Below are 26,180 nucleotides of genomic sequence, written 5' to 3' on the forward strand. Positions count from 1 at the left end.
GTGAGGGAAGCATGCGTGTGCATGTCCCTCCTTCCCTCCCTCTCTCTCTTGTGTCATTGTTACTCTGCATTGGTCCATCGTGATGCCTGGTCCCCCTGACACGGAGAATGTGCGCGCTTGAGTGAAATGAAGGAGAGATGCGACTGTAGGTCAAAAGTTGTTCCTTTTCTTTTCGAATGAAATCAATACGAGGAGAATGTCGTTTTCCTAATTTGACCTTGGATACAGATGTTCTTTAATCTATAACAACTGGTCATTTTAAAGCGACAACCCCCTTCTCGCTTCTCATGTGCGTTGTATAATAAACACGTGAAGGGTCAAAGGTCACAGTGTGCCAATAAATGAGTGTGTGACGCGTGATTAACGTTTGTAATTCAGGAGAATAACATTCCGGTTGGGATTCAAATAGTTTCAAAACTCCAACCGATGTGACATCCAGACGGCAGTCTGTTGAATCTGTTTACAGTGGACGGACGGGTCAAACAAACACAGGACTTTCACCCAGGAGACGGCTCTGCATGTCCCACGTCCAGGTTTACTTTGCTCATAACTTCTACAACGGTCTAATTGTCAGGGATGCAGGGAGGCAGGACTCAAACGCAGACGTCGAGTAACAAAAGACTTTAATAGTCAAAAGGCAACAAAGAAAAAGGCCAACAGGCAAAAAAACACACACGAACTAGGGCAAAAAGGCAGGCAGGAACTAACGAGCAGGCAGGAACTAACGAACATCCAGGACGACGGACAAGGAACATCCAGGACGACGGACAAGGAACATCCAGGACGACGGACAATGACGCAACAAGAGACAGGAGACACACAGCTTAAATACACTACGGAGGTGCAGGTGATTGGACACAGGTGGAAACAATCAGACAATCACAGACGATGACAGGACCAGGCAGGAAGTGAAGTTACCCAGGGAGACAAGAAGCAGAAAACTACAAAATAAGACAGGAAATAAAACCGCACCGTGACATTAATAGCTTTATGCTACTGCTACGGCCCTAAAACCGTCTTTCTAAGCGCTGTGGCTGTTTATCGGTCCGTAACACTGTAACATCTGGCACATCTGAAGAAGTGGCCGAGGGAATCCCATTTCCCTCTTGCATTAATTGGCATTCACAGCTGTTTGGAGCAGAAGGACCTCTGCTGAAATCACCCCAGAGAGAAGCAGATAAACTTCGCTGCGCTGCCCTCTGTGGGCTCAACGGTTCCGGTCGGTTTTTACTTCCGACCCCACTCACCTGTGATGTCATGTTGCGCCCCAACGTGTGGTGAAAATGTCAACACGTTGCAAACAGGATTAATGGATTGGAATTCTTCCCTAAAATATCTCAAATATCAACAACAAAACATATTTTACGGCCATGCACTCGGTTTGGATTTGCTTAATTTATCTGATCTGCTGAGGCTCCTGCTGCCGTCCTGATACTGGGTGGTGGATTTGAGTTTGTTCATGGACCTTGTTCCATTTTCTCTGTCAACTCTCCACTGTCAGATATCTCCATTATTCCATCTTGGGTCGTGCGGTGCTAGTTTGACTGCATAAATGCATGAGAAAGATCAAAAATCACCTCTGAGACCAATGCAAGTCGGTGTTGTGTTGAAAATGAGAAGCCACAATGGAGGAATATTGCACATTATTCGTTTATGTTCTTTCAGATCAGTGGTTTCTGAAGATAATATGTGTGAAAATGACATTACATTACAGGTCATTTAGATGATGCTTTTATCCAAAGCGACTTACATTACATTTGTAACCCATGGCTTTTTTTTACATTATTTGCCTGGGGAGCAATACGGGGTCAGGCGTCTTGCTCAGGGACACTTCGACATGGGGCAGCCGGGGCTCGAACCACCAACCTTGCAGTTCCCAGCGTACCCTCTCTACCCCTGTAAAATAGTTTCAACATCTGATGGCACATTACATTACATTCCCTCAAGTGTTGTCATCGATGCACGACGGACGGACAGATGGACCAAGGTCACGTGATTGTCTCACCCACGATTTGTTCATCAAAGGCGGTGAACATGGAGAAGAGGCTGCGAACCACTTCTCCCTCTCAGAATGAGTCCAACTCCAGTCTGCCAAATATCTAGAGTGCACGTGCTGGGATCTAATAAAATGGGCAGGCATATGAAAGTAAACATGCACTTTATGGAACGGATGAAGAGAATAGGCTTCAGGAAAGAGTTGGACTGTCCTTATCCTCAGGATTTGGGACATATTAGAGAAGGACTGTCTCGGTTTCTTCGTCTGGTTCTATAACTCATCCTAATCATTCTAATAAGCCATTAACAAGCTTCTCGAAAAGCATCAAAAGCCAATCCTGGATTCTTTTTCAGTGAGTTAATTCAGTCAAGAGGAGACTTCAGGGGAGCAGACGGTCTGATGGACTGAATTCCAACTCGGGTAAGGAAGATTACTGTGTTTCTAAAAAAAGCTTTATGGACTCGCTTCAATGGTTCCGCGCATTCTGTTGAATCTCATCTTGTCCTTTAACCTCCCTTCTAATCAAAATGGATTTAAAGCCATCGGAACATAAAGCTTTGAGCCGCATATACGTGGACTGCATGTGAGTGTGTGCGCGCGCTGGTATTTGCACCGTGGGGTTTCTGCTGGCCTCTCAGGGCTGTACACTAACCCCCCCTCCTTCCCCCCCAAGGATGAAAAGCATCGTAATGAATCCTAACCACCGAAGCACCAGGTGCATTAGAAGTCGGAATGGTGGTGAAGAGGGAGAGAGAGCGCCAGCAGACTTTCATCTTTCCCCGAAATGCAGAAATGCTTGAGGGCCGGCTGCAGGTCCGTGCGCCGCTCTAATGGCTTTCTGTGAGGAGCTTCCACCAATTTTCTTCTGCCCTCTCTGTTTTACCAAAATCGATACGTGTCGGTCTGTTCCCTGTAACCACATTTTACTCTGAGTTCACTGCGGGGCGTCTCGCTCAGGTAGCTGTCATCGTAATGTGTAAGTTATGAGGCTTTGTCCCAATTATCATTTGTGCCTCCTACAATTTCACACTGTGTTCCCGCTGACCTTTCACCTCGGTATCCCTAACAGAATATCACAGATATATTTTTGTTTTTCTGGTGCAATATTATGCTTTTGGTAAACACTGTGCTCCCGGTCAGGATGTCACTGAATTACACCGGCATTCAGCAAAAATAAACGTACTCAAAGCGAGCACTTACCAAACACTCAGCTACGGCCTCAAAGACACGAGACAAAGATTTATTTTATCCACAGAGCGAAGGGAAGGTACAGGAATACATGAGGTGAATGCAGGCATGCAGCATCTAATGCAGCGAGCAAAGTACTCATCACACATTTCTCCTCCAGTGTGTAAGAAGCGTGCACAGGACCTTTGCCTATCTGGTGTTTCGAGGCTCGAGTGTCCTTCTGTGTGGATTCTAATGGAGATCTAAAGCTGCAGGAAAAGAGAGAGACCTCACCGACTGCGTATTTACAGTCAGAAACCGCTCAGTACCTTTTATTCACAGAAGCCAAACAAAGAAGTGAAGGGTAACACAACAATAAATATTTACATATTTCTGTGGTTTGGCATTTTCATGTGTTTCATTTGGGTAAAGGGTTCACACAAGGATGAGGGTTTTAGTTTTAAATATTTACATTGAAGTTCCACTGGACAAACCCTGCACCCTTCCGTGCTTTTACTTGACGTCCCACAGGCATCTGGTTTAAAGAAAAGCATCAAGGACTATTTTATTTGAAAAATATTATTTGAAAAATATTATTTGAAAAATATTATTTGAAAAATATTATTTGAAAAATATCATTTTCAGAGACAACAGCGAAGCAAATTGAGTTTACATGGTTTTGGGTTCTTTGTTTGATTACAGTATTGAAGCCGTTATGTCATTTTCAATATTAACCTAAAAATGTAGCTTCATAGAAAACAAAATTCAAAATACACGGTGACTAAAAATGTCAGCAGTAACAAAGAGAACCCAATGCATAAAGTCAATGTCAAGCCCTGAATGGAACAACAAAGTATATTGTACAATTGCGGCGACAGCGATCGAAGGGGAATCGCGCTGAAGATCTGCTGAAAACAATCCATCATTTATGAGGGATGTTTGGTGGGTTTGATGACCTTAGACATGGAGATCAGAGGGTGAGGCCTCAGTGCTGTGCTGTGAAGCGCTTTAATGGGTCTTTGGGTTTTGTTCATAATGAAACAGAGCCCCCCCCCCCCCCCGTCAGATGCTCGGCCCCGTTATTAGTGAGAAAGGTCAACTCTGAAAATGTCAAAGTAATGCGCTGAGATGCATTCTGACAGTTGCAGCTTTGACTCAAAAGTGTGTTGATGAAACCGAATTTGTGTCGATATTTGAAGTCGTTCAGCTGATTGCAGCCTTTTGTACGCTGACGTAAAAGTATTAAGTGTGTGTTTCAAATAATCCCAACGTGGAGCTTCGGAGACGTTTTTGACGACAAATCACTAAAATAACTGTCCAGCGAATGCAGTCAGGAAATTGTTAAATTACTGGCAAAAACCATCACGTATTTGCTTTTTTTCCCCTCTACCCGTCTCCCCTGGTTGCGGCCACTTTATCACCACCTACTGAAAATGAAACTCATATCGGTGGCCTGGCTGTGACTCCCTCGGAAATAGACTTTTAGCTGCCGCAGACCTCCGTCCTTGTCGCCCATATCGGGGGAAATGACTTCAAACAGCAGAGCTTTCAAGCCGGGCCTCATTTAATCCAATCAGACGCTTGCATCCTTACAAACCCGCCGGTGCTGAAACCGTTTTAAAAGGCTTGTGATCCATTAAAGTGAAACGATGCCCACGGACGACCTCTGATCACAGGTTTGGCTTTAACGTTTGTACCGAGCGATCTTTCCTTGCGGGTTGAATTATTTGATCATGAGATGGGTGGTTCACAAAGAAAGCTGAAACATCTGACAAAAGGAATTCCATTAATCCTTTTGCAAACCTTCCAAGACTTCAGGGAGAAAAATGATGGATTTGATCATTAATGACGTTTACATTGATGTCACGAGGCCAACGCGGCGTTTGATTTTCTGCCTCCTGTTACTCACGCAGGATCACCGCTGACTCCAGGCAGATGTGGCAAGGCCTACAGCACATCACCGACTACAGGACCACCACCAGCTCCATCAGCGCCACAGACAGCCTACCGCAGGACCTCAACGCCTTCTACACCCGCTTCGAGACCTCCAGCTCCAGCACAGAGAGGCACACACACACACCGGGAAACAGGACTTCAGCCAGCATCTTCACCATCGGCACCCCACAGGGTTGTGTCCTCAGCCCCGTCCTCTACACCCTGTTCACCCACGACTGTGTCGCCTCCCACAAGGACAACATCGTCCTGAAGTTTGCTGATGACGCCGCAGTGATAGGACGCATCACTGGGGGGAACGAAGCGGCATACGGGAGGGAGGTGGCCGGTTGGGTGTCATGGTGCGAGGATAACAACCTCACCCTCAACACTGACAAGACCAAGGAGCTGATAGTGGACATGAGGAAGGAGAGGAGACCTCATCAAGCACTTTTCATCCAGGAGCTTGAAGTTAAGAGGGTGAGCAGCTTCAAATACCTCGGGGTCCACTTCAGCGAGGACCTCACCTGGAAGTTTGGGATGTCTCCCAAGATCCTCAGCAACTTCTACAGCTTCATCATGGAGAGCATATTGAGCAGCTGCATCACCGTGTGGTACGGCAGCACATCCAACATGGACCGCAAACGCCCGCAGAGAGTGGTGAGGACAGCAGAAAAGATCACCAAGACCCCGCTGCCCTCTCTGCAGAGCATCTACCACCGCAGGGTTCACAGGAGAGCTGCCTCCATTCTCAAAGACCCCACCCACCCCCAACATGGACTGTTCTTCTACCCTCAGGCAGGAGGTAAAGTGCCAAATGCAGGACCACCAGACTGAAAACACCTTTTTCCCCCACTGCCATTAGAGCCATCAACCGCTGAGAGGACTCTATAACCTAATCCACAACTGGTCTGCACAGGATTTCACTCACTGTTACTGTACTGTTAATTTATATTGTACACATTTAATTAAATTTAAGTTTTTCTTTTACAACCTGCTCAGTTTTTCACTTTTCCCCTACCTCATTTCTGCCGCATCCTCACCTCATTTTTATTTTTATTTTGTATTTATAGTGTATTGTATTATTGTATTTTAATTTTAGTTTTAAAATTGGTCGGCTTTCCAGAAAAGGCAAGCACAAGACTGTACATACACAGGGCGTGTGTAATTGACAATAAAAATCTTTGAATATTGAATCTTTTGTGTTTATTTGTGTTGCTGCCTTATCAAAGCAATGCAAAGAGAACCCATACGTCTATAAAGGCATCAGATATACACAGCGACATCTATATCAAATGCACATTTTAATTGTTCTTTTTGGATAAAAAAATAAAAGCATGCATAGTTTGCGGTGAAGTCGGAAATATAAAGAAAAACAGCGGTGCGCCATGTGAGCAGCTCTGACTCATGGTTTCCATGGTTTCAGTGACTGCTGCTGGTCAGCATCTCCGAATCGTTGATGTCCTCCTGCTCTGAATTATGAGGTGGTTTTATTTCTCCCTCTTTCATCAACATCAATATCGCAACCAGAAAACGCTGCTACACTCTGAAGTTATGGCTCTTCTTTCATTCTCTCTGTGAGTATAATGGCTGTGAAGTGCGTGCGCCAACAGGCGTGATTGCATTTCTTGGAAAAAGTTATTTCTTTTTCGGGGAAAACATTTTTACGCTGTTATTGCCCTACTTCGCTTTCTCCGTTTCTCACATCGCCGATGATTCATCTCGTACAGCCGCTCACCCTGATGTCACGACCCAAATGTTTTTCAACTCTGGGAAAAAATATAGATGATTCGTGTGGATGAAGGTGTCAGGTTCAATTAGTAGAAGTTCACAAAACAGCACACTGGGTTTATTTTTTTAACTATTACATTGGTAAGAAAATATTTGAATATGCATTAATAAAAAAATTGAAATGAAGACCTGTTAAACCTCTGGGACATAAAGTCTCATGTTTGTTACTTTGTTTGGCAAAAAGCGGATTGAACGCGTTTGAATTTTGACTTATTGAAGAATGTTGATGGGAAAAAACCCGTTTGTGCTTCAAGCAGACTGGAGACGTTTTCATGGACACATCCATGGTACAACAAACCCGACCCGACCTAATCTGCCAACATAAAACAAGTTTCCACAACAAATAAGGACAGTTTGACTTACTTTGGTATTTAGTGAAAATTTTAAGCCCAAACTCAAGTTGCATCAACAACATTTAGTAACAATTGTTACTGTAAATCAACATGTTCCTTGTTTAAAGGTGCAACATTTGGGAGAAAGGAACGGAAATCAATCTAGAAGTAATTCCAATCATTCCAACTTTCCGATATTCTTTTCAGCCATCAGTACTGGAAAATGGACAGAATGTAATGAGGCTGATGCCAACTTCCTCTCTCTTCTTTCTCGCTTTGTCTTTCTCTCTGCGTTTGAAGTGAAAAGGTTTTGTTGAAGGTTTGCGGCCGATAGTCCTACTCACTTGATTCCCAATAAATAACCGAATAGTCGTTGAGTTTGCCGTTGTTCCGCTTGAGCGAACTCGATGCAGCGTAGATGAGGTAATTAGCCAGAATGAACACACGCACACACACACACACACACACACTTTGGAACCTCTCTGAGAGCAGCGTGTTGCTAAACTTAGTCTCTCTTTTCTGTGACTCGTAAACAGATGAACCTCATGCAGGTTCCTTCTCCTCCAATAGTGGTGCTTCTTCTTTCTGGTTTTGTCTCCACCAACCATGATTTATTTCTCGCTGTTGGGAGGTGGTCAGCAGGTGTTTCGATGGAGGTTGTTTGCTGCATGTAGCTGCAGGAAATAATCTAAATGAGAGGTGAGATTGAAGATCTACGTACTGTGAAGCTACGTGCAGCGGTGTGTGAGGACATATTGTGTCTGCACACATGCTTATGTGTGTGTTTGTTTGCTAGTGTCTGCTTATGTGTGTGTGTGTGTGTGTGTGTGTGTGTGTGTCTGTCACAAACATAATTAGCTCTTTAATCTAAATCTCAAAAAAGAAGAAGGAGGGAATTGAAAGACTTTAGCATGTCTAATGTTTCCCATTAGTCGTTCCAGTAGCTGTTGGATATTAAGATGTAGTAATTAGTGCAAAATGAGTGAATGTATCTAATATTTGTGTGATGGTTAAAATGTTGCGAAAAGAAAAATCAATATGTATTTAGTCAAAAAAATATATATATTGAGTTACCAAAATTAGTAAATACAATAAAGTTAGATCATGATAGTTGGGGAAAGTCATGGAGAGAAATAAATCAATGGTAGGTCATAAAAGGTCAAAAGATATTTTCAAAAAAGACATTTTATGGAAGAAAAAGATTTTAAAAAGTTATTCATTTTAAAAATGAAATATTAGGGTTATGGGAAAAAAACATTTTCGGTCCAAAAATCTGAATGGAACTATTTATTCGAAGATAAATGTCATGGAAAAAAAAGATTGATGTCATGGCATTATCCCTTATTACACCCGAAATAATGCATTAATAGTGGCAAAACACAGAGGAAAAAAGCAATCTGGAGCCATGTGGACCTTGGAGCTGCTATAATCAAACATCTGGATTTCCCCATATCGATCAGCAATAATGAGCCATTAGTCTGCAACAGCGTGATTGTTGTAACAGGGTGCAGCCTGGGAAAAGTTCTTCTGGAACTTTGAGAAAGCAATCCAGAACCAAAGCCAATGAAACAATGAGAGTAAAAAGCCGCCTTCTCTCCGTTTACCGCACTGGGAAAGACTTTTGTTATTTCTTTTCATTTCCCTCACCAACATTTTTCTTTCCTCTGAGTAATTTCACAAACCACCGGCCATAAAGTTTAAAGCTTCTGCTGTTTCGCCCATTGCCCCCCCCCCACTGTTTCATCGTCCTCGCTTCTCCCAGTTACACAAATATTTGCAGTCGTTTTCTCTAACGAGTCGGCGGAAGGTCTCTGAGTTTGACGAAGGCCAGAGTTCCACATTTGATTGAGCGCCTGTAAGGAGACACTTCCGCTCCTGCTGAACTTGGTTTGACGTCTCCCAGAACCTTCTCAAAAAAGCTCCTGATTGCTGCAGACGTAATTTTTGCGGCTGAACGTCTTCGCGAACACCATCTGTGCCGTGTAGGTGGCAAGAGGCAGAAGAATGATTTGCCGCATTTATGATTTTCCCGTTTATCCAGTCGGGGGAGAAGATGATTGGGACGTCTGATGGCTCAGATTTACATACCGTCGCTACGAGAGGCAGCGTGACGCCTCTCAGACTCCCGACTTTATTCACGGGACCTTTTCGCACAGTCTGCTCCTTGTCCTCTTTATTTCACACTGTTTCAGCCTCCCTCTATCTTACACCTTTGTTTTTTGTTTCACCTAATCAGTGAAAGGTTTTAAGGGTAATGAGGACTGAAAAACAAAAGCGATATGTTTTGATGTTGTATTCATCTGGTTCGCTCTTTGAATCTTAAGAGTTACATTTTCCGGGCTCTTTAGGTTTATTCTCCAACGACTCCTGAGCAGAAATAAAGCAGCAGAAAAGCAAAACCGTTTTGATGTCACATATGCACCATGGTTTCACGTAGAGCTTTGACAGCAGAAATACACGGGACAAAAGCTGCAATCAAAGACAAAGGCTTGACAGGTTATTCTCTATTAAGTTATTCAGTGAGTTTAAAGGTCAGGATCAATAATTAAATATATGAATGGATAGATGGTTATATGGATAGATGGATGATGGATGGTTGATTGATAGATGGATATATATAGACATATAGATAGATAAACAGATGGATGGATGATTGATAGATATATATATATATATATATATATATATATATATATATACATATAGATAGATAGATAAACAGATGGATGGATAGATGATGGATGGATGATTGATAGACATATATAAATATATATATATATATATATATATAGATAAACAGATGGATGAATGGATAGATGATGGATGGTTGATTGATAGATAGATGGATATATATAGATACATATATATAGATAGATAAACAGATGGATGGATGGATAGATGATGGATGGATGATTGATAGATATATATAAATATGTATATATACATAAATATAGATAGATAAACAGATGGATGGATGGATAGATGATGGATGGATGATTGATAGATAGATGTATATATACATATATATAGATAGATAAACAGATGGATGGATAGATGCCTGTTTAACTGACTGACTAATGTCAATAACCTTGCAGAAGTGACATTTGGCAGCAGGCACTATGAATAGCAACCGCCTAGAGTACCCATAATGCATTAGTGTTTTTATTGTGACAGAACAGTAAGGGTGAAGGTCTTTGTGTGTCCATCTGCACACAAGTCAGTGTCTCTATGTGCTCTATGTGTCTGGTGTGTAGCAGCAACGATGCCCATGAAGCAGCCGGTGCTCCGGAGAGGGGGGGGGGGGGGGGGGGGGGATCCGTGGCCCGGCCCAGCAATGCTCTTTATTTGATCCCCGAGGCCGTCCGCCGCTAAGTGTTCCTATATGCTGACCTCAACGTTCTTCACTAGAATGTTACTGAGTGCACTAATGCGACCGGGCAGGTTTCATGATGAGTCGAGGGCACCGGGTCCACGTCGCAAGAACCACTTCATGCTAAACAAACGATTGCTTACTTCTCTGCTCCTCTCCTCTCTCCCCACAAAGCTGAATTCCTCAGTGTGAACGTCATGTTCTGCTCATACTGCTTATGTGAATTCTAATACCCTCCAAACGGCATTCATAAAGGGGCGGGGAGCCGCCGTGCAGGTTGATGTGCAGCTCATCCTTGTCTCTGCTGCCTCTTCACAATGTTGCTGAGCTGATGAGAAGGAGACGGCTTCTTCTCATGACTCCACAGAACCGTCCACGACTCCTTAATCCTCGTTGTCTTCGTCATACCTGCCCAATTGCCTCAACACACTCAGACACTTCATTTCCTCCGCTTGGTATGTGGGTACAAGGGTAGTTCATAGTTCATCCAGTAGGATTTGAAAGGATTACGTAAATCGAGGCGGTCTCGTACACTTCCAGACCCAGACTTGACTTGACTTACGCATACGTTATATAAATGTGTAACATCTGATGGGATGTTGGTGTTTCATTGGAGGGAAGGTCCTCACAACCTTTGTATCGCCAAACGGGGAACTTAATAATGAAGACGATGATGGTCCACTTCTACACGGCCATCATCGAGTCCATCCTCTGCTCCTCCATCACCGTCTGGTACGCTGCAGCCACAGCCAAGGACAAGGGCAGGCTGCAGCGGGTCATCGGCTCTGATGAGAGGGTGATTGGCTGCAATCTGCCGTCCCTGCAGGACTTGTTCGCTTCCAGGTCTCTGAAGTGAGCTAAAAAGATCGCGGCCGACCCCTCCCACCCCGGACAAAAACTGTTTGTGCCCCTTCCATCTGGCAGGAGGCTGAGGTCCATCAGGACTAAGACCTCCCGCCACACGAACAGTTTCTTCCCGTCGGCAGTCGGGCTCATCAACAGAGCCGGTCCCCCACTGACTGACTATAACACTCCACCGGTCACTCCCCCTCACACTGCACACGTCACTTTAACTGTCATTCATCACTTTGTCACTTGTCACTTTGTCTCTTGTCTGTTACTTGTTTGTTAGTGCACTTTATGCTTAATACTTTTCTTTAACTTTTTAATATTTAACATTTTTTAACTTTATTCCCTTGTTTTATACTAACCCATAGCCGTAGCCTTATTCTACTAACCCATTGCACTAGCATTTCATTCCACTTTATTTTATTACTTGTGCACTGTTGTCTTGTCTGTCTACTGTCGCGCACTAACCGCCAAGACAAATTCCTTGTATGTTTGACATATTTTGGCTAATAAATGTTTCCTGATTCCTGATTCCTGATTCCTTATGAAACTTTAAACGGGGGCAGTGTGAACTTGACTTGGACTTTGGCATGAACTCTTTAACCAACTCAAACGTCGGCATTGGACATGAATAAGGTTTTGCAGATTGATCCAATACCAGCAGGATTCCTTGGGATGGTCGTCTTGTAAATATTTGTATTATTCCATTTGACCAATAGTTGTTGAGATATTTGCAGCCTGGGGCGAAGTGTTGGATGCACACGAAAGTCTCATACTACCTTCTCTAAAAAAAGTCATTTATCAAGCTTTACGTCGTGACCGTTCATGGAGGAACGGATGCGGATCGATGCGTCCATGCGATGAAAACGGTCATTTTCTGGGCAGAGAGAGGAAAGAGGAGATGAACTGCAGAGTCTGGCGCTGGCATTTAACGACTCAAGGCGGCTGACTTCATCACACACACACACAGTACTCCCTCCCAGAGGACAGAGGGAGTTTGAGGGGTCCAAATGTCTCTGTGTGGTCTGGGGGTCAGGCGTCAATCACTCTGCTCTGATCCGTTAAATGTGGGTTTGATTCTTGTCCTTTGAATTTGTTTTGACGGAAGAACCTGCTCAGCTGGTCGCACACAAACACGCACACAAACATGCAGACAAACACCCTAAATGTCAGCCTATCACAGGGAGAGGACATTTCTATATATTATTTATTTTATGTGATAGAACTGCTCATTTTCAGATCTTTTCCGTGAGCTTTTACAAGTGCTTTGTAATTACAATACAAAGCTTTCTCCGCCATAAACCCTTTTTATGAAAAAAAAAAGAGGATTAACCTTTTTCTAAAAAAACCCTATTTTTGGCTGAGATGCTGCATCGAAGACCACACAAAACCAGCCACACAACACCAGCCTAGTGTCTGAACTTTTGGTCAGGTTGAGGAAAACACTTTTACATCGGCACAATTTTAAAATCTCTGCATTTAAAGCCGCATATTGGGGGCATATTAAGCTGCATAACTTGTGGGAAGATTGTCTGCACATTCAGAAGCAAGAATTACCCAGGAGATGTTTGTTTTAACCACTTGGCCCTCTTCTACTTCAAAATGCAAGCGAAGAACATCACTTTGATGGAAGAGTTTTAAGAAAGATGCAAAATCAACAAATATTGGTGGGTACATTACACTCAAACTAACAACTAATTAAGTCACAAACAGACTTGTCACGCATCATCCCACGACCTCCGACCTCCGTCAGACTCTTTAGCACAGCTCGGCATTCATTAACAGTGGCGTTTAAAGGAGCTCAGTCACTTTATTCCACGTTAACACAAAACCGTTCCTTGTGGGTGACAACATCCTTTTTAGCGGTCAAAACTTCTTTTGCCTCCAGGGGTCAAACCCCTGAGAAACATCGTGAATCCTCAACCTAAACACCAGTTCAGTTGACCCCCGCGTACAAAAAAGGGAGCGCAATTCCAACGTCGCCACCGTATTTGGCTCCTGCTATCCGGCTCTCCCGTCGTGGCTCCGCCGTGCGTGTAATTACCCGCACGGAAATGAGAATGATTGGGAGCTATTTAATGTTATTATGACACCGTTTTTTCTATTATTGTCCTGCCCAGTCTTTACCCAGACAGCAAAATGTATTTGGGCCAGGTTTTTATTAGCATTTGGCGCGGATCCACTTAACGGACCTGATCCGGGGTCTTTTTTTCCAACGGCCCAACACCATAACAGGTTGGAATTACGGATCAGAGACAGATCTGGGCCCGCACTGGCCCAGTACAGTTATTAACCCCATGACGTGTGGTGCGGATCTGGCCCAGATCCGCGACACATATTTGACATCTGGGGCTCACCTGGCCCTGGTCTGTGATAGCCCAAACAAATACCCACACAATTTGTAATTTTCAAAATTGTTTTTTATTTTAATAAGGCAAAAGAGCACTTACAGCATGAACAGCGTGTACGTGTGTGTGTGCATGCAGAAAAAAAGTGTGTGTGTGTGTGTGTGTATGCTGTCTGGGTAGAAGGTTCAAATGTGCCGCGCAGCTGCACGACCCACCTGTTGGCTCGGTCGGCCATTTATAGCTTCGCTAACTCTAACAAATGAAAACGTAATGATAGAAATACGCACTCTGGAAGCTCAAAAAAGAAGTCATGGATATGTAAGTGTGAGCCAGTCGAAGAAAAGATGTTTTATTCATCACAGAGCAATTAAACAGACACAGCAGGAAGCTCGGAGCTCCTTCCCTCGTCTGGAGTATTGTTCTGTCGGGAGGAGCGCGCCACTTCAGCTCCTCTCCGACCTTTTTGTGAAGTTCCCTTTCATCAAATGAACAAAACCTACCCGAAGAACAAAGTCTCCTGCTGCAGCTCAGTGTTTGACATTATTATGATTTAATTAGGAACGTCATCTCATCCCTGCTCTCGATGTGCCGCCTCTTTAGCAGAAGCCTTGTGTGAGATGCATGTGATGGTAAAATATGTTATAACATTGTCTTGTGCTAAACCCGTGTCTCAAGTGTCCGTATTTGACCCTGACGTGCAAAGAGCAGCAAGATACAAAATGTTTGTTTGCAGCTGTGTCCTGAAAAGACCTCGATCTCATAGACGCTTCAATACAAGAGACTTCGGTTCATGGCCTTGGTTCATATCTTATTTGGTACGAACGTTTTCAGATCCACGTCTCTACTTTGTGTCAATTAATTATATTTTGCACCGGCCACTGAGGATGATCTTGCTGTGTGTGTGCTATCTCATCTTGTCCTGACCTGGATTCTTATTTCAACTTGGTTTGCAGCTTCTCGTAACTGGCACTGAGGATGGTCTTCACATGTGTATAAAAACTCAGCGTTTTTACTGCTCGGAGACGCCATTTACACGGAACGCTGAGATACGTGCTCGTGTATTCGACCTCCTGCTTGCAAGCAATAGTTAGAGCCAGATATCTGCGGAGAATTGCTCATGTAATCTTTTTCTCTTGTAAATAAGTGTTAACTTTTTGACTTTAATTGATCAACGTGTTGCGATCCTTCTCATCAACCAACTCGGAGGGATCGGAGATCCCGACACTTGTTACCTCTAAGCACATGCAAGCTGTATCATCTCCGGCTCTGCTCTGCGATACTCGCATTGGTTGATTTTGTTGCACTGTGCTGAACAGTGTTAGTTTGTTAGAAGCTGCCTCATGCAGTACTTCTGGTGGGAACTGAAATGTTGATTCATGTGTAATTTCCTATTGAAAGAAACAAAAAATATAAAAGAAAATGAAATGTGGTAAGATTTCAATTCATTAACCCAGAGGAAAATTATTTTTTGAGAGTGTTATTGAAAATTACAACACAAGAACAGGAAAAAACAGTAGTAACTAACTAATTGCAAACTAATATGAACATTTCTAAGCAATGATAATTAAGTATAAAATAAATCCAACTGACACCATTGCAAAATGCAGTAAAAATAGGAGTAAGATAAATAAATAATAACAGTAAATAAAGTGATAAATTCAACTAAAAAAGGTAAAAGAAAGCCAAATGGAATAGTTGAGCGCCATGTTGCCTGGAAACCCATTAAAATAATGCACATGACATTGAAATGTTATAAAGCACGACATTGAAAACAGCACAGTGGTTTTAACTGTTGAAGCAACTCACGGCTTCGCGATAGTTGTAAAGTTAACTACTGTAAATGTCTCACATGTCCTCGTCAATCATACTCAAATAAGCGCTGCGTTAGCTTGACCCGCCCTCCCCTAAATGCTCCGAGCGTCTAATAATAGTCCCACAGACGCTCGGGGGGGGCATCCGATCCGCTGACCCCAGGCCGCAATTAGAGAAACTCTCTCTCCCCTGCAGGAGAAGTTGGGGTTGCGTACCGGAGGAACTTCAGAGGTCACGTTATTTCGACTCCCAGCAGGTGGAACAAAGCTCTCGCTCTCCCGCTGTTCCACAACTCTGTGCCTATTTGAAGACTGCGGGCCGGCTTCGAGGACGGAGCACATCTGTGCGCGTTCATCCCGTGACCTTTGTTCTTTCTGCCGGCTCATTGCGCCTCCTTGCAGTTAATGACGCGGGTCCGTCACGTGACGTGGTCAGCGTGTTCCAGTAAGCCCCTGTCGCCCCCGTAAGGTAAACCTCCCCCCCGAGGGAGGGAGGGGGGCGATCGGTTCCAAAGATACCGGCAGGGAGGCCGCCGATGCAGCTGTTTTCAAGGTGTAGCCTCTAGCTGAGGGCTTTCTCTGGTGCAGGACCTAAACCAAACTAAACTCAAGTGAACTTCAGGGCACAGGAGGAGGTCGATACGTGCATGTGGGCCGCGTCTCCCTTTGTCCTGCGCCAGTCTGTCCCGTGTCACAGATTCTGTTGATTCATTCATTCTAGATCCTTTTGTTCTTAGATTTAGCAAAGGGCCTTTTTCCTCTTCCCGAGAGTGATTTTCGTTTGCTGCCCTTTTGTCAATAAACCTTTGAACGTCGTCTCAGGAGTTGTGCATTTGGGTTCGGCGTCATTGTCCGTTGGTGAGCAAAGGCTTCTTTCCATTGAGGGAGTTACTTGTTCGTGGCTCTTGTATCTCTTGTAGTCTGATCTGCAGATGTTTTTAATGTGAGCAGAATGTGCAGATAAATCTCTGCGCCGTCAACTGTGGTGAATTCGAAAGACAACTGCGGCATCTAAAGCACTTCAGAGAAGGTTAGACGTCCAAACAGACGTACGTCTCTTTGAGAAGAACTCAAAAGGTTGAATCCTAGACGAGTGTTTCTTCAATTAACCGGAAGTCTCACATTCCTGCAGAGCTCCGCACCGGCCCAACCCCCCCGAAACCAAATGGAGTTGGGAATTTAAAACCACTATGGGTAAAAGTTTCTTGATAAATCGCATTAAAGATAATCCGACCTGAACTCAAACCTCAAGCGGGAACCTCCTTCGTCCAGACTGCTTCCCACATAATTGAAAACACACACGTGCGCGCGAGCCGAGGAGACGAAAGGTGTCGGGTTCCTGATTATCTTTCCCTCACTGCAGGTCTCGCAGGTTTCTGAAAAACACAAAGGTTTTGTATTTATCGTCAGTGTTTGTAACAGATCGGCTGTAATTATCTCCCGTTACTCACGGGGCGTTTCGCCCTGAAGTAAGACATCAACTCAGACAAAATGAGGTCAGCTGCTATTTTAAAAGTGACTGACGGGCGTCGGATTAAAGCAGTGACTGGAGGGTGTACCAGGCAGCGGGGGAACGAGACACACACGAGCTGCTGGACGTCTGGAGAGCTTTTCGTCAGCCACTTGGTCTCATCTAAAGGACACATCGAGGCCCTGATCAATAGTCGATTATTTAGGCCGGGGGACACTGATCACGGTCAGCATGCACACGTCTCGCACACCGGGAGGGACCAAGACCACCAAAGAATAAAAAAATAAAACTCCTGTGTAACCGGAGAACCTCTGCACTCATTTAATAAATTGGGTTTCTTCGCGGTCAGGATGCCAACGTGAGTCAGGCGTCACAGCGCCGTCGGCGTCATGTGACATTAAAACACTGACAGGTGAGGGAGCAGAAGTTCCCCCGTTGTTGGTTTTTAATAATAAAAAGCTAATTCAACCCGACATTACCGTATTCTGACTCGAAATGTGAATGAACTACACAGGGTTTCTCATCACATCACCGAAAATGAGCGAAATGGGGTCAGCTGCTATTTCAAAAAAAGACCGACAGAGCATCAGATTAAAGTAGTGACTGAAAGGTGTAACAGGCGGTGCAGTGGGGGTGAAAATGAGACCAACCACAAGCCGAGGCCTAAAAGGCACGAGCTGCAGCGAAGGTTCTACTTCCTGCACCAGCTCACACGCTTCCTTCAAGAGGTCTATTTCCGCTTTTCTGTTCTTTTTTTCAGTACAGCTTCAACAAGCTGAAAGCCTCTCGTGGCGTGATTGAGATACGAGATTAAAAAGAAAACAGCAGCGCTGACAGGAGAGAGGAGCGCGGGCAGAGGTCGCAGGAGATGGACAGGAGATGGATGGGGTTTGTGGTCCCGTCAGGCGGCGCGCCCGGGGGGAGGTTTGGGGGTCGTTGCGTCCGTGAGGTGACGGGAGTATGATGAGGGACGAAGGGGGAGGGGGGGGGGGGTTGGAGAACGGCCTCCCTGCTGATGTTCGGAGGACTCAGACCTCCAGGTGGATTCACGCAGCATCACACACCCACACGGGGCACCTTGGCCCGGGCTCCTCGAACCTCGCCATCCCCCGCCTGCTGAGCATCCGCAAGCCGCCGCAAGCCGCCAAAAGCAACCGCTGTGTGCCGGCGTTGCGCAACGATGGCGTATTGGCACGTCTCGCCGTCCAGCTGGAACAGACAGAGGTTCAAAAGTGAAACGGAGGAGCGGATTCAGCCCAATAAAACCGGGACGCTCGGCTTTTAAAAGCTCACTTTAATGTGATTCTCTTTTTTTGATGGGTGGAGCAGCCATGACATTTATGGTGATCCGGGTGGAGACGAAGCCAGACGGGGAAATGGGAATTCGGGACACTTAACTGAGTTTGGCCTCGTCTCTCAGGAAGAGACCGTCGGCCGCTGGCTGACGCAGACGGACAGAAGTGGCATTTTGCTTTCCTGTGTTTTGGGTTTGATGTCGTTGTTATTTTTGTGCCTCGGGCTCCTCGGGCTGCTCGCACACAGCACAGCGTCACATGTGTAGATGTTCCACTGAGTCTATTCATGTTGAACCCAGGTTGTAAAGAACCAGGAAGCATGCAGGCTGCGACAAATGCCCCACAGAGTGGGTGGGAGGGGAGGTGGACGGGGGGAAACAGAAGCTGGAATTTGACCAAGGAGACTAGTGTTACTGTTTTGGGTGAAACGACATGTCAACGCTGATTTATTTTGTGAAATAAATGTCTTTTCCGAAAACGAAGTAGCTTTGTTGTATAAACTAAACAAAGTTGCGTAGTCGGACGTTCGTTTTGAAAAGATTTGTAACGAGATGAAATTGGACTCGTGTCATTTGGGTTCAGTAAATCAGAGTAATTCTCCCGTCTGATTTGTTTTTGCACACAACTGTGGGTCCAATATTATAGGCGCGCATCCGAGAAGAGAGCCAGCAGAGTGTCAGGGGCCCGTCGGGACAGTGAGACGCGTTAAATGACGACATGGACACATAAAAGTACTACAAAGACACGCTCAACGCCTACAAGGCGACGATGATAACTAAAAGGTGTCATTGTTTCTATAAGATCTTCATCACGACTACATGAGCTTTTTGTATTTGCATTGAACGAGGATTTCTATGTGTTGCGATGTGAGGTTGTTGATTACCTTTGATATCATCGTATACTTCTTGCAGGTCTGCTGACACTCGATTTGAAACAGCAGACTGTTCTGTGTGTGCTGCTGCCTGCTGCTGCCAACAGTAAACAAGAATAGGGGTTGCGGTGCAGTATATAGTACATGAAAAGAGCATCTGGATCACCAGATTCAAGGATGAAGTGGATGCTCTTTAGTGTTTATTTCATATACTATATACTGCACCGCAACCCCTATTCTTGTTTATTGTTTTCATTTCTGTTTTCACTTTATTGTTTTTAAACTTCATTTTCTTTTTCTTGGTTGGTGGTTTTATGGGAAACACTTTGGGAAACAAGTTGCCTTGTTGTTGAATGTACTTTACAAATACATTTGCCTTGCCCAATGCCACTTCCCAGAGGGACAATTCAGATTATATTCATCCGGTGGCATTATTCTGAAACGGAACATTTTCCATATGAATTTTTGAAACCAGAGAAACTACAGAAACCTCTACGTGTTTATATTGACTGCTTTCTGCCGTCATCTAGTGGCAAACAATTGGACAACAAGTGCTCCCTGATTGGCTCAATTTGCGATGTGCTTTTCTCTGGTTGGCTGGTAGGATTATTGCCGTCTGCAAATGTCTTCCGTGCGGAAACACACGCAGTTTAAAGTTTCTAACATATTATTTCCCTTAAAATACGACAACAAATTCGATTTATTTTAGTAAAAAGTAAAAATAGTTCTTTATAGCATAATTATTAACGTAATAAAAGAGCGAACGATTTGATCCTCCACGAAAAATAAAGTGCGGTGACCAGTCCGACTTGTCTTGTGTCTTTCCGGAAGACAATAGGGAAGGACCTGCTCGATTTATGGAGTTTCGAGGAGGAAATTTGTTTTGAGAGTTCCTCTCGGAGGCTGTTTGAATCAAAATGGGAAACTTTAGAGCATTTGGGAACACACCGCTGGTCTTGCTGATTTCCAGATTGTTCCTGGTGTGCTGTGACATCACGGACGGGAACGCGGAGCATCTGAAGCGGGAGCACTCGCTGATGAAGCCGTACCAAGGTAACGCGGCTCAGCTAGCTTGTTAGCTAACGAACGATGCTACCGCGACGCCCCTCAGCTCTCTTCTCTTTTATTACACATTCATAGTCTGGGTTATATATTTGAAATGTATTTAAAAGAGTTGCGTTAACTCAACACAGAATACACATAACAAGTGTAATTTGCAGAAATTCCATTAAGCGCCATTAACATTGTTTTAGTTCTTTGGATGATGAAACCTTTTGTGAAAGAAATATATAGATTTTACATGATGGAAATTCACAAACTATTTACGGACCCCACTTTTAGAGTCACTAGTGTGATTCCTTGGCTTTACCACACAAAAAGAAAACACAAAACTTCCACTGGCTAATAATATTAATGCATTTCATCTATATAGCGCTTTTCCAAAGACACTTTTCAGAAAATTTTAAAATATTCTCAAAGATAAACAATATGAATACCAAAACCAACGAAATATAGAACACACACAGTCACCTTGGTCTACACATCTCTGAGGAAACATGAGAAAGTTACTTTGTTGCGCTAAAATGTACATTTTTGTAATTAGAACTGAAGGGCGGTGGACAACACGAGATATTTTAAGTTTACAAAGCCGCCCATTCGATGGTATTTGTGACAAAAGCCTTTAAGACTAAACTGAAGCGGCTGGAGTCAGTCAGCGTGTTTACATGATGGTATAATTGGAATCTTTTCTTAGTCGGACTATGCTGTCTTTCGAGGCAAGTGCTATTATCCCAAGATACATGGCAGTGAATAAATCGAATCATTGGCCGAAAGCATATCGTCATATCCGATACGATAGGTGGCGCTGTTTTCATTACAACTAGTTGTGATACAGTCATTTCCGCTTGACCTCTTCACCACTACCAACAACAACCAACAACATCAACATTACGAGATAATTCGATTTCAGTCTGACTAAGCCAGTTATTCGAATCCATGTAACCACGCTGAGTGTTCTCGAAGCAAACAAATCGGCGCGTATTGTGTCATTGTAAATGACGACGGCCCTCAGTCCAACGATGAGCTCATGTGCAGATAAACTCCGAAGCCGCTGAGTGACCGTCACGGTCAAACCTTCACGTCTCTCTTCCCAGTCTGATTGTGTCTTGTCCTCTCAGGTGTCGGCAACAGCCCGAGTAGTCAGTGGGACTTCTGGGGCAGCACGTTGGTGACCAGCTCCTACGTCCGACTCACTCCGGATGAGGGAAGCAAACAGGGATCCATCTGGAACACAGTGGTGAGGAAAATCTGCAAAACGGCAGATATGTTGTTTAAAAAAAAAAAAATCCCCGATAATCATTAGCTGAACACATTTAGACAGTGTCCTGGAATATAAAGTAAAACACCTAAGAACGTCTTGACGGCTATGAGGAACAAGGTCCGGATTATTATGTATCCCTATGGTTGAATGGACTAATTGTAAGTAGCTTTGGATAAAAGCGTCACCTAAATGACATGTAATGTAATTTATCTCAGCAAGCTACTTCACCAAGTCGATATTTACTTCTGTTTGTGGTCTGCAGCCGTGTTACCTGAAGGACTGGGAGATGCATGTGCAGTTTAAAGTTCACGGGGCAGGAAAGAAGGGTCTCCATGGCGACGGCATTGCTCTCTGGTACACAAAGGACAAACTGCACCCAGGTAACGTTGTCCTTTTCCTTTCCAGCCTGGTGGGTCTTTCCTGCTGAGGTAAACTCATCCAGCTGGATCTCACTGCACATCAGTTGGGCAAAGTTGGGATTTACCCAAAATGCAATGTTCTCCCGTCACCTGCAGCGCCTCACCTCATCAGGTCCATTTGACAGGCGTTTTTATGTCTTCAGATAAAGATTTAAACACTTTGATTTGCTGTAAATTATTACTAGAAAGTGTTATCAAAAAAACAAAAGGCTACTTTATTTGGAATCTATTACATATTTACCAGAGGCCTTTGTAGTATATTTTAAATAAATACGTCTGACTTCACAGGGAGGGAGCTTAGGGAAATAAACCCCCGATTTAAGGTTGACCTGAAGCCAAACAATCGTGGTACTTATTTAATAAATTATGTCTTTATTCACGGTAGCTTTTCTTCACTTTCACTTGTTTTTGTTGTTTCACTTGTTTAGTCTTTTTTTCATCGCTTGTTTCCTGCATGCACACATTAATTTGCTCACATCACGGCCACTTGTCCAAAGAAAGAATGATGATCATTCATAAAACCGTGTGAAATCTACAGGATAAAGGAGTCTGAGAGGTGTTTTCGTAGCAACCGAGACGACTGAGGGAGCGCCGTCGCACATTGTTTTAAAAAAAGACTAAATCAACCCAACTGCAGTCCCATTGTCCCGCTTACTCACTTTGGTGTAGATGAGCGCCCTGCCGGCGCTTTTTTCTTTTATTCTTCCATTGTCGTAATCACATCCACATGTTTGTGTGTGTGTGTCCCCCCCGGCATCCCTGCCAAACGCCGCTCACGCCTCGCCTCATCTCTGCCTCCACTCCATCCTAGGTCCTGTGTTTGGAAACCAAGATCAGTTTCATGGCCTGGCTTTGTTTTTGGATACCTTCCGCAATGACCTCCATGGGATGGATGTAAGTGTGTGTGTGTCTGTCTGTGTGTGTGCGCGCGATTGACCGGCTTGTTTCTTTGCAGGGCCTGTGTTTTCCAACAATGCCCTCTTCCAGGGGCTGGCTGTGTTTATAGATACTTACTCTAACGACGATGCCACGGATGTGAGTGGTTTGCTCCACGTTTACTCATCAGCATGCGTGTGGTTTGATTTGGCACGTTTGTCGTGGCGCTTTAAGCATGTCAATATTGGCCAAACCCCCCAAAATTGCTTTGCCGTGTTTGAACGTGTTGAGCACGAGAGCTTCCTGTTTAAACTCTCTGTAAGGGAGGTTGTTTGTTTGCACCGAGCGCGTTATGCTACTTCCACATTGCAGCTGATTTCTTATCGGACATGAGAGCCATGTGCACAGATTAATAATCTACATGCAAACAAGCTCCTCAAGCAGAGGACTTAATATGTAACAATGCAACAAAAGTGTGTGTGTGTGTGTGTGTGTGTGTGTGTGTGTGTGTGTGTTCCATAACCTAAAATATAACTACCACGTAGGGCTTCTTATATTTCGCTTTCTGTTTGAAGCATCGTCTTCATGCCTCATTTGTTTCGCTGTTCAGAGGTGCGTGTGTGTTGATTCTTTGCTCCCTGTGGCCAGCGCTCCTTCCCCTACATCTCGGCGATGGTGAACAACGGCTCGGTGAACTACGACCACGGCAAAGACGGCCGCTCCTCTGAGCTGGGGGGCTGCTCGGCGGAGATCAGGAACCGGCAGCACGACACGTACCTCGCCATCCGCTACTCCAGAGGAAGACTCACGGTAAGTGGCGAGCGAGGGTCCCCCCCCTCCACCCCACCCCCGGGGCGTCTTTAAGTCTTTTCTTGGATTGTTCTGAGCAGCTTGATGTCCTGCAGGTGATGATTGACGTGGAGGACAAGAACGAATGGAAGGAGTGCATCGACATCGGGGGGGTTCGTCTTCCTACCGGGTATTTCTTCGGGGCCTCGGCAGCTACAGGAGATCTGTCTGGTGAGTTTATCCCCCTTTTTTTTTACACTTTGAGTTTTTGTGTTTTTATGTATTTCTTCATGCAGTCGGACCCTTTTGTGCGAGTTGTATGACTTCACATGATCTAATACAACGGATGTTGTTCTCCCAGATAACCATGACATCATCTCAATGAAGCTCTACCAGCTGATGGTAGAACACACCCCCGAGGAGGAGAACCTGGACTGGACCAAGATCGAGCCCAGCGTCAGCCTCCTCAAGTCCCCGAAAGGTAGAACATGTTACCCCCTCCCCGCGCCTGAACCTGGAAGAGGAGGAGCGTTATTCTTCTCAGAATCGGCTTTATTTATCGTGCCGTTAGTTCATGCTGATACTAAACATCCGTTTTTAGCTCATTGGTTTGTGACGATCTGTCATGCATTTCTTTATTCTCTCCTTCCTCCACAGACAACATCGACGATCCCACCGGAAACTTCCGAGGGACGGCGCTCACCGGCTGGAAGGTCTTCCTGCTGCTGCTGTGCGCCCTGCTGGGGATCGTGGTGTGCGCCGTGGTGGGCGCCGTGGTCTTCCAGAAGAGACAGGAGAGGAACAAGAGGTTCTACTGAGGAGCAGTTGACCTTGTTAACGGAGGTGTTGTTGGCGGAAGGAACTGCTTCCAGATGACGGCACATTCAATGTGAATTCTTTTAAAAGATTGTACAGATGTTTATATCCTTTTGAAGCACTGCGCTGGCAGCGAGGTGAGCCGCCCACCGGCCCTGATCCAATCTCCATCCTCCTCCGGGTTCTCCTTCCCTTCAGACGTCCTTTACAAACTGTAAACTACAACTGATGATAGATGAGTGTTTAACAGAACCGTAGCCTGGGTTCTTGGAAACGGGGCAGAGAGCTATTTGCTTATTTCTGTGTTTTCATCTAAAAACTCTAGAAGAACGACTAAAAATGAACTCGCTGCTCACGTTGACGTTCTAGTGAGAACAGAGCGCTTTGCTCATGTGGAATTTTCGATTCTAATGAAGGTGTCTTCGTCAGAAGCCACTGTGTGTGCGTGCAGCTAGTTTCAGATGGAACTACCTCGTCAGCTGTCCGCGACGTCCTCGTCCCTCGTGTCCTGCGGCTCTTCACCTCTGATGAAACACAGACCACTAGTTCTGCAACCAGCGAGCGTTTAGTCAGTCTGGCTTCTCAAAAAATTAGATGAAATTCTATAGAAATATATACTCTCAGTGTAAAATAATCAGCACAATCCCACAAATGCTTCTTTTGTAGAGATTTTGTTGAATCTGGGAGAAGAAATTCACATTCTATCAGCTAGGTTTTTTTTTGTGGTTTTGGTATGATGAACCATTTTATGATTTATTATTAATTTAGCTGCTTTTACAAAGTGAAACATTGGCGTTCGGGGGGGGGAAGGGAAGGCGCTGTATCACACGGCAGATACCTGGATGGATTGATCTGGATCCGGTTCCTCTAAAAGCTTCAGTGCACCACAAGATGCACCTCCAGACCTGAACAACCTCAAACATGTTACGCTCTCGCTTCTCGTTTCATCCAGGATATCTCTTTGTTGTTGTTCCACGTCTGTCCGGGTTATTAATGCGGAGGCGGGTGACTAATGAGATGCTGTTGCCGGCGATAAAGCTGCAGGAAAGCCAATGAGTTACTGCTCAGAAACATCTACATTTGAGGCGACGCCCTTTCATCGCTGCGGAGATGCAGCCACGTTTCCTGTGATCTTCCTTTCTCGTTTCCGCCACACGGCATGTTTGTTTCCTCCGCGATGGGACGTGAAGCATCTCGTCTCTGCAGAAATAAAGTGTCAGATTACAAGACGAAACCGCTTGAACGTGAACTGTGGTGTTTATTGAACTGGGACGATCGTACATGTTTTGTGAACCATCTGGTCTCCTGAACTGCTACAGATGACATGCATTGTATTATAAGCTGTGGTAGAAAGAGGCCCTGTGTGACAAACATCTTTTCCAACACAAGATGGGGACATAGTACAGAGTGTCATCTTCAGGCAGACCAATGCAACAAGTGTGTGTGTGTGTGTGTTTGTTCCTTCTCAAAGCTTTGCTCACAATTACACATTATTCTAGAAATCGTGTTCAACCCAAAGTGATTTATTCATAAATTCCATTTGCCATTAATAACCAGGCTGGCAAATTCAGACTTTTTTTCCTCATTCATTATTAAAAGGAAGCTCAAGGTTGAGAATGATTTATATTTCAAAGCATATCTCTGTGAGTCATTGGTTTTCCCTTTAGCAGCCTCACACACACACGCACACGCACACACACACAGTCTACACATCCTGACCTCACACC

At 44.6% G+C, this 26,180-nt stretch overlaps 1 protein-coding gene across 2 annotated transcripts; it reads left to right on the plus strand.

Annotated features, from left to right (window-relative positions):
• Positions 1-19,868: 19,868 nt before the first annotated feature.
• On the plus strand, positions 19,869-25,687 carry lman2 (lectin, mannose-binding 2). 2 transcript variants are annotated; one of them, XM_040174634.2, is made up of 8 exons: positions 19,869-20,286; positions 21,411-21,529; positions 21,816-21,933; positions 22,784-22,866; positions 23,497-23,658; positions 23,754-23,868; positions 23,999-24,118; positions 24,295-25,687. In XM_040174634.2, exons 1-8 carry the CDS (start codon positions 20,151-20,153, stop codon positions 24,453-24,455), a joined length of 1,014 nt encoding a protein of 337 aa, XP_040030568.1. In that variant the 5' UTR covers positions 19,869-20,150; the 3' UTR covers positions 24,456-25,687. The 2 variants fall into 2 exon arrangements, with proteins under 2 accessions (XP_040030568.1, XP_040030569.1); XM_040174635.2 differs by lacking the exon at positions 22,784-22,866 and adding an exon at positions 22,928-23,007 and having other exon boundaries at positions 20,057-20,286.
• Positions 25,688-26,180: the final 493 nt, after the last annotated feature.

The sequence above is a fragment of the Gasterosteus aculeatus genome, chromosome 4, assembly GCF_964276395.1.
Source record: "Gasterosteus aculeatus chromosome 4, fGasAcu3.hap1.1, whole genome shotgun sequence".
Taxonomy (NCBI): domain Eukaryota; kingdom Metazoa; phylum Chordata; class Actinopteri; order Perciformes; family Gasterosteidae; genus Gasterosteus; species Gasterosteus aculeatus.